The 9,866-nt window shown below is 37.4% G+C and overlaps 1 protein-coding gene across 1 annotated transcript; it reads right to left on the bottom strand.

Annotated features, from left to right (window-relative positions):
• Positions 2,474-3,412, bottom strand: LOC100155968 (olfactory receptor 4F6-like). The gene is given in 1 exon segment (XM_013978257.2): positions 2,474-3,412. A coding segment is annotated over 1 exon segment (939 nt).

Here is a 9,866-nt window from a genome sequence, read left to right as displayed (position 1 = left end):
TTATGAGGAAAAGCTTCAGACAAACCCACATTAATCAACCTTCTACAAAATACCTGACCTATATACAGCCATGATAAAAAAGGTAAAACTGAGAAATTCAAAAACCAGAGGAGACATAACTAAACGTAACACGGTGTCCTAGATTGTACTCTGGAATAGGAAAAGAATGTTAATAGCAAATCTGGTGAAATCTGAATACAATTAGTGTTTAGCTAATAGTAATGCATCAGTGTCAATTTCTTAGTTTTGACAAATGTACCATAAAAATTTAGGATATTAACATTAGAGGAAACTAAGAACCTTCTGCATCTTCTCTGCAACTTCTCTGTAAATCTAAACTTATACCAAAATAAAACCTTTATTAAAAAAAATGTGATCAGAAGAAGAAATGTAAAATGGGCTGAATAGACTTACTAAATGGAAATCATTCACAATAATTTGTTGAAATTCTGCTATTTGTCAAATGCCCATTTAGGGCACATGTTGAATAATATAATGGTGCAGGAAAGTGAAGAATGAATTGTCCAGTAGAGACATGAGACTTAGCCATTGAAGAAACATGATCTAAAATGACAGAAGACAGAAACGACCAGGAGTTTATCAACCTAGATTCTAGATTTGGATCTTCCATATAACTTTTATGATTTTGACCTAATTAGTTAATTTTCCATTACCTGAGACTTTCTAAAATAAACTTTGTGAGATGATTTATAGTTTTGTTTAAAATTTAAAACACATTATCCTAATTGAATTTTAATAATTTTCTAAGTGCATGTGCTAAATAAGCTATTATCTTTCAGCTCTAAGATAGCTCTCTACATTGTATGATGCAGAAGGTAGAGCTCTGCAAATTAATTTTTTTTTTTTTTTTTTTTTTTGGTGCCAGATCTTCCATTAGAGGACACTAGAGGGAGACTGCAAGATTAGAGGAGGAAGAAAAAGCACTCCTTCCTATTTGCTGCCTGTGGGCTTCCTCTCTGCTCACTGTGCCTGTGAGCATCACCCAACCACACCCTTCACTTTAGCAATCATGGTTACTTTCCAATATAGCCTCTGTTTTCCAACATTAGAGGAACTCATCTCATCATTCCTTCCTTGAGAATACCTGTGTTAACCAGCAGAATCCCTTCCCATTGGTTATGTCCCTGACTATAGGACCTTCTCTGAGCTCAAAGATGCTTCAAGCCACATTATCTTCCTCATATTTGGGTTTCAGCTACACAGGTCCTTATGCCAAGCTTTTAGTAGTTTTTAAGTTTTGTTTTTCAATTTTTAATTTTTTTCTTTTTATGGATGCACCTGTGGCATATAGACATTCCTGGGCTAGGGGCAGAATAGGAGTTGCAGCAGGCCTGCATCACAGTGATGCCAACACCAGATTCGAGCTGCATCTGGGACCTATGCTGCAGTTTGTGGCAATGACGGATATTAACCCACAGAGTGAGGCCAGGAATGGAACCTGCATCCTCATTGATGCTATGTTGGGATCTTAACCCGCTGAGCCACAATGGGAACTCTGTTTTTTTGTTTAAATAATTATAATTTCTTCCCTTTATTTCCCATCCCTAGAGGGTGAAAGCTGCTTCTTACAAATGCTATATCTCTGATGTCTTAGAGCTCATTCTTTTTCAAAAAACCTGTTAACAACTTTATGCTTTGTTAACAATTCCTTACATCAAAACTTTTCTGTTAAAAAAAAATTGTATAGTTTCTGTCCTCTTACTGGACCCTGAAAAAGTCAGATTAGCAACAAAACAATGAAGGAAGCTAACTGATGATAAGTTGAAAAGCTATGTAACAAATCAGGGAGTTGCAGTTGTGGCTCAGTGGTAACAAACTCAACTAGTATCCATGAGGACTTGGGTTCAATCCCTGGCTCCACTCAGTGGGTTAAGGGTCCAGTGTTGCCATGAGCTATGGTATAGGCTGCAGATGTGGCTTGGATCCTGCGTTGCCTTGGCTGTGGAGTAGGCTGGCAGCTATAGCTCAGATTTGACCCCTAGCCTGGGAACTTCCACAGGCTGTGGGTTCAACACTAAAAAGTCAAAAAAAAAAAAAAGAAAAAGAAAAAAAGAAAGAAAGAAAAAGAAAACAAATCAACTGTATAGTATATGACAAAAAAGGTTAAGTAAGAATTAATGACAGTCTACTTAAATATGGGAAAAATAGAAAGTGTATAATAAGCCAATACTGACTTTCAAAAGAGATTGTTCATATTAATTCTATTTGGCACTATATATAAAAAAAAATAAGCTTACTGGCAAGCTAAGAAAGCCAGACCTCTAGTCTTAAATCTCCTAGAGAAGCAGAGCTCAGAGATTCACATCACAATTCAATCTGGGTAGGAAGAAAAAGGACAGAAAGACTCATACTAGTAGGTGGTGACATTCTGGTTAAATTTACCATAGCCTATTTAGTTTATATCCCTCTGAAATTCTAGAATATTTCGCTTTTTTATACATGCTTAGTCTATTTAAGAGATTTTACTGTCATTCACAAACTGAATGCATAATCTCCTCATTGCCACCTGCATCTCTTTATTTCTAAAAGTATAAATAACTGCATTTAAAAAAGGAGTGATAACTGCATCAAAGATGGCAAGAAACTTATCCACATGTGATATGGGAAATGGCCACACATAGAAAAAAATTAATGGCCCAAAGAACAAAACGACCACAGTGACATGAGCTGACAGAGTGGAGAAGGCCTTGGATACACCACCTGAAGATCTTTTCCAAACAGTCACAAAAATAAAGATGTAAGAGATGATCAGAATTAAAAAGGATGCCACAGAAATAAAGCCACTATTGGCAGTAACCATGAATCCCAATGTGTAAGTCTCTATGCAAGCAAGTTTGATAAATCGAGGAAGATCACAAAAAAAGCTGTCTAATTCATTAGGGCCACAGAAAGGCAAGTCTACAACAAAAGCCAACTGAGTCACTGAATGAATGAGGCCAATAATCCAAGAAGTGACTAGAAATAAAATGCACCTTCGTGGGTTCATGATGCTCAGGTAGTGGAGAGGCTTACATATGGCCACATATCTGTCATAGGCCATGGAGATGAGCAGCACCATCTTGGTGCCCCCAACTGCGTGGATAAAGAAGATCTGAACTACACAGCCTCCAAAAGAGATGGTTTTATCTTTCCTTAAAAGATCATAAATCATCTTGGGAACTGTGGATGAGCAAAATATTAAGTCTATGATGGAAAGATTGGCCAACAGGAAGTACATGGGAGAATGTAAACGAGGGTCAGAGGTCACACTAAACACAATGAGGAGGTTTCCCATCAGACTTGCCACATAGAAGACAGAAGAAAAGAGGAAGAGAAGGAGTTGCATCTCCTAGGAGTCAGAGAGCCCCAGGAACACAAACTCAGACACCACAGAGTGATTGGCTTCATCCATTGCCTCTGTTTGCAGCGACAAATCTCATGTCACCTGAAAGAGGAGAGTAAGGAGAAATAGGTTTAGGAGAAATGGCATCAATCTCAAACTTGAGTAGTTCAGTACTTGTCAGAAAACTAGACAAAGGCTGATGTGTGCCTCTGGAGACCATTTTGGTCAGGAAGCAATTCATATTCCTCTGTTGTATATTTCATTGCCAAAATATATTGCAAAAAATAAGGATACTTTAACTTGTTTGGATGGAAAGTTCTGTTGTATTTTTGTATCGTTATTTTACAGTCATGTCTCATAAGTTACTATAAGTTAAAAGGCTTTTATAGATTGTCCAACTATGTGAAATTATTATTAAGTGCCTGGGTTTTATACTCTGGGCATTTCTCAGTATATTGATACCATATCTGTGGTCACCTTGGCAAGTTCGGCTCCAGGCCTATGCCACAGCCATGGCAACACCAGATCATCTGTGACCTGTGCTGCAGCTTATAGCAATGCCAGATCCTTCACCCACTGAGCGAAGGAGAGAACCTGCATCCTCATAGACACTATATGGGATCCTTAACCTGTTGACCCACAATGGGAACTCCAGTGTTTTTTTTAAGATCTGAGAAATTTCTCATATTTGTAAATTAGGATGACAAAATAGTTACTTAAATGAATGAAGAAAAGATGGGAGTAGAGGATGCCAGAACATGGCTGTTATCATCCCACAGAGGGCAGATGAGTGCCAGAGAAAGTGACACAATTATGGGCTCTGCAGAGGAGATTCTGACTAGAGTGGGAAGAGGAAAGAATGTGGGACCAGAACAACAATGATGAGTCATAAATCCCAAGTAGAAGAGAAAGAGTGAAAATATCAGAGGTTTTACACATGGCTCTGTTAACAATATATGTGTGTACTTACATACTTAAATGTGTATATACTTATATAACAATATATGTGTATATTTAGTATGCCTTTTATTTATTTATTATTATTCAGTGTACTGAATCTCATTCTGAATTAAATAAATGCATACTAAAATACCAAGACATTAGTTTTTTTCTTATCAGACTGACAGACATTTAAACATGTGACAAAATTCAGAGGAAATGGAGGAAAAGGTAGTCTCATAACTGGTGGCAGGAAAGTAAATGGATAAAATATGTACCAATTTGGCAATACCTTCCAAAATTTCATATGCTTGTATACTTTGACTCAACTATTCTACTACTGGAAAAAAATCTCTGGCTAAATTTATACATGCATGTGAACAAAGTGGACAGAGAAAAGATTCAGAGATGTTTATTAAGGCATTGTTGTTTATAAGACAAAAGCTGAAAATAAATTAAATGTGTAGAAATAGGGCACTAGTTAAATAATCTCTATTAGATCCATTCCATAGACTACTATGCATCCATTTACAATGCTAAAGTAGAACAAAAAGTATATAGTCAGGCTAGATGGGAGGAAGAGGGGTATCTTGCACTCATCCCATGTGGCTTTTAAAAATTATATAAATAAATTAAATGTGCAAAATTACATAAATAAAACAACAAATGCATTGAAATTGCTTAGGTGTACACACACACACCCTAAAAACCTATTAACTATAATTATTTCTAAGGAGTTGGGTTGAGAAAATTATGCAGGAAAAGGGATCTTTCACTTTTCACTTGATGCTCTTAGTGGCTCTCTTAAATATTTACAGTGGCCATATATCAATTTCACTTTTACAAAAAGGTCATTGTATGTGGCTCTGAAAAATTACACAATTTTTATCTTTAGAGATTCAAAACTTGCAAAGATATAACCATGATGTATCTCTAAAATTAAAACAAAGACCAAACCCACCCCTAAGACAGTCACTAACTTTGTTACCCCACTCCTCCCTATTTCTTGCACTCTAAGCTCAACTACTTCCTCCTTCCTGGACATGCACTCAGATGGTACTTACCCTTCTCTCGTACATACACTCAAATATTTTGTCTCATGGCTTCCTTCCACATTCTTTACTTGGCTTGCAATGCCCTTGCCTGCACTATGTCCTGTAATTCTCTTTCTTCAACAACCTAGTCTGCAAAAACCCTTCCTCCATGATGTCCTCTTTAATACTCTTAAATACACCAGTGAAGATAAATTTTTCTTACATTGTGGTAACCAAACCAAAAACATTAACGATAATAGTTTTCTATCAGTGTTCCAATGAACACCACTGTTTAAATCTCTATTGCTATAAAGTCTTTTAAATATCTCATTAAAATGTCTTACTTAGATGTTTTCTTGATAATGGTATAAGTGATATTCACATGCATAAAAAGTAAGTCAGCTTCGATTAGTTTGGTTCCTTTCATGGGACTTATCATTAGCAACCTCCTCAATTATGCAATTTATCAAGCAGATAATTGAAATCCAAATTACTCTCCTGGATTCCAATCCCTTTAAAATTTTTACACAAGACCTTATTTTATCTTCCCAAAAAATGGATGAATTTTTTTTTTTTTTTTTTTTTTTTTTTTTTTTTTTTTTTTTGCTTTTTAGGGCCATATCTGCAGGATATGGAAGTTCCCAGGCTAGGGGTGGAATCAGAGCTGAGGCTGCCAGCCTATACCACAGCCACAGCAACATGGGATCCAAGACGAATCCTCAACTTATACTACAGCTCAGGACAACACTGGGTCCTTAACCCACTAGCCAAGGCCAGGGATCAAACCCGAATCCTCATGGATACCAGTGGGTTTGTTGCTGCTAAACCACAATGGGAACACTAGATGACATTTTTTATGTATTTGATTAGCAAAGATTAATGTTTAATGAATAAATAATTAATAAATAAAAAATAATTAATAAAAAGTTAATAAATAAGTTAGATAAGTCCTACTATTGGTAAAAAGTTGGAAGGCAGAATTGTATATTCATTGGTGACAATGCTTCTTATCTGGTCTTCATATTCTGTGTATACCGAAAATTTGAGTTTGCTAGGTGCCACATTCTGTATCAGTATCCACTAAACATTTTTCCTTTTAATTAAAGGAAGAATAATAGTTTAAATCTGATCTTTTCAGTGAAGACATAATGAATTTGTCCACTTGACTCATTATTGTGAAAGGAAACAAGGTTATTATTGGTGATTAGCAACTAAATTTCCATATACATTTGTAGCGTCCTGAATCCTACAACTTTAATACAGAGCACTGACCACTGCCACACTCCCACCACCAAGCATAGCATGTAGAAAATGAGAGATACCTCAGAGATCATCTAGTAACCAGCTGATTCTCCTTTCTGCTCATCCTTGTGCTGGCTGACTCAAAAAGGAAACCAATTAATTATAAATAACATGGGCTTTCCATCAATGCCAACAAAGCTGACAATTCTAGATTTTTTTTTTTTTAAGGTAGATCAATGTTTGGAGTCATTTATATAAAACTTGTAATCTACTTCCTAACCTTAGCCTCAAATTACTTAAAAAGGCTGAGTTTAAATTAGGATTACTGGAAAATAATAAAATTCACAGAGAAACATCTTGATCTGATTATCCTAGATGTTTCTCTATTAGTTAGCTCTTCCTGAGGTAGGTAGAAAGAGCTCATAAGGAAAAAGATGTACAGGATGGGAAATGGAACTGCATGCTTCCCCCAACTCCCCAACCCCATGATTGTTTTTACTGCTACTAATGCAGAAAGACTTGGAGAAGACTTGTTGCTGGGATCTGAATGAAACCTTGGTAGTGACTATAAAATCCTTTTCTTTTAAAGTTAGGGAAATTAAGGTAGAGAGAGGATAAACAGCATTGCTAAAGCTAAGGAAGAAGTTGATGAAAAATCCATAATTCATATGTTTGAACCTTAGCTCCCAGTCAATCCAGGTTATTTTATTTCCACTATACCATGCTTCTTTTGCTGTGAAAGTCCAACATTTGCATCTAGTTTGTGGCCCAGAAAATCATAAAATGTCAAGCTAGTTTCTTCAGCATTGTCCAAAATTCTTTCTGTATTACTTCCATTGGACTCAAATATGCTGCTCCCACTTTATTCTTTAGCATAAGTCACTAGCATAATGTCTCCAGTATAGACTGTAATGTCATTATTTGACTCCATTTATTCTGCTGTGTTCCACTTAAAGTTCTGATCTGCATCAAAGACCATTTCCAACCTTGTAAACTACCTGGACCAAGGTGGAAATTATCATGGCCTTAGAGGACCACAGAATGCAGTGCTCTTACATTTGAAATGTTATTGTCATCTGGCACAAAAAGCCATATTTAATACTGCCATAGCAGGAAAAGCAGCTAATTAGAAGCCCTGAAAAATTACTTAAATGCTGCTATGGAGACCTTGGATTGCCATCCTGAGTATATTTAGCCAAGGGAATTGTTTCCTAGGGCCACAGAAATTTGGCCACAGCAACCAAGGTGAAGAGCTGGTAATGGGTCACTTGAGAAGAAGAAGGAAGGGAGACTATGTTTTTTTTTTTTGTTTTTTGGTAAAAAAACTGCACATTTTAATCTTTTTGCATTGTTGTTTTTCTTATTTGTGAAGGGAAAAAATACATAGGAATGAAAATATATACTTTAAAACAAGAGAAAAATCACACATCACCTCCAAAGGAAGGAAGAGTGAGAAAAGAAAGAAAAACAGTCCTCCAATGTGGCACCAGAGTGTGATCCATGTCCCATCAGGAAGGATAACTAAGTTATAGATAATAAGATATAGATAGTTAATTAGTCAATAGTTAGTTCTTTACTACGTTTATGATGTGGAGAGATGAAAAGAGTGTTATAACAGCAACACAAGGGGGTGGACTCAAATGCTTGTGGAGCTGGGATAAAGCAAATCACTGATGGTTTAACCTCTCATAGATCAGCTTCTCAAAAAGAAGAATCAACAGAATGGAAAGCCTCCTCTGATTATATTTTGTATCTTTGTACTAAAAGTATGCAGAATGCTAGTGAAAGGGCCACTGATGAACTCTAATTATCAGAGTACTCTAGATGAGTTTTCTATTGCTTTACAACAAAGTAGCTTAAATCAATAACATTCTATTTGCTCATCAGTCTGCACTTAAGGCTAAGTTAGCTGGGAAGTTCTTCTGCTGATCTTACCTAGGCTTTCCCATGAGGCATCTGGTATCTGGCAGCTTGACTGTGGTTGAAGGCTTTAAGACAGCCTCATTCACATCTCTGGGGCCTCTCTCTCCAAGAGGTCTACTATCATTCAGTAGTCTTGCCCAAGTTTCCTCACAAGGTGGTGAGGAAAACTACATGAGGGCAAAGACAGAAGCTGCAAAGCAAACCACACTTAGAATTCAGCAACATCATTATTGCCACATTCCAATGGTCAAAACAAGGCACAAGACCAGGCCAGATTTATGGTTCGGCAAATAGACTCCACCTCTATTGGCAGGATGAGGTGGAAAATATTGTATGTATGTTTCTCAATCAACTAGAAACTGATCAACTACCCACTCTGTTTTGTGTTGACTGGCTAAATCTCAGAAATACCTTTAATATAAGGAACCTGAGATCTGTCCTACAAGGCTTGAAAGTGCTATTGTTCCAACTTTTACTAACTCAAAGGAGCATCAGCTCTCTCTCATTCCTGCTTTTATCTTAGATTCAAAGATTTGTAGGAGTTCCCATCATGGTGCAGCGGAAACGAATCTGACTAGGAACCATGAGGTTGCGGGTGAGATCCCTGGCCTCGCTCAGTGGGTTAAGGGATGTGGCATTGCTGTGAGCTGTGGTGTAGGTCACAGACATAGCTCAGATCCTGTATTGCTGTGGCTGTAGCGGAGGCCGGCAGCTGTAGCTCTGATTCAGCCCAAAGCTTGGGAACCTCCATATGTTGCAGATACAGCCCTAAAAACAAAAACAAATAAACAAAAAACCCCAAAGATCTGTAATAAGTAATTGTAATTTTTAAATGAGTTTGTATTCTGATACTATATATGAGATTCAGTTAAGCTACTGACCTCTAGAGATTTCTGTACACAGGGCCACTCAGCCTCCTACCTAATAAAAGAGACACAGTCACATTACTGGACTTGAAAGAAGCCTAGAGGTCCCATGCAAACTCTCATTATCAACAAGTGAGATTGGACATATACAGAACTGTCTGATGAACTTGAGCTGTCCACAGGAGGGAAGTCTGGTGCATCTGCGGCAAAGTCATTATGAAAGTCAAAGATAACAGGTAGAGTAGGCAAGACAAGCAGCAAGGCCTGGTGTTAGTGGCAGTAACTCCTGGTATGGAATGAGGGTGTTGTTGATCACCCTCCAATGCAGCTTCTCTACCCCTTCCCACTCCACCCCCAGGTTTCTGTGCTCCCTAGAATTGATAGGGTTGTGATACAAAGGAAAGACCTGTGCCATTAGTGTCTAATCTCTTCTGTGGGAAAGGATTCCCACAGAAGAGGCTGTTAGAGGCATACAGCAAGCAAAGAGCTGGCAGTCCAGAGAAGGCTACAGAGTTTCAG

This window comes from Sus scrofa, chromosome 7, assembly GCF_000003025.6.
Source record: "Sus scrofa isolate TJ Tabasco breed Duroc chromosome 7, Sscrofa11.1, whole genome shotgun sequence".
NCBI lineage: Eukaryota > Metazoa > Chordata > Mammalia > Artiodactyla > Suidae > Sus > Sus scrofa.
Note: the sequence above shows the minus strand (reverse complement) of the source record. Positions and strands in the feature narration are given on the sequence as shown.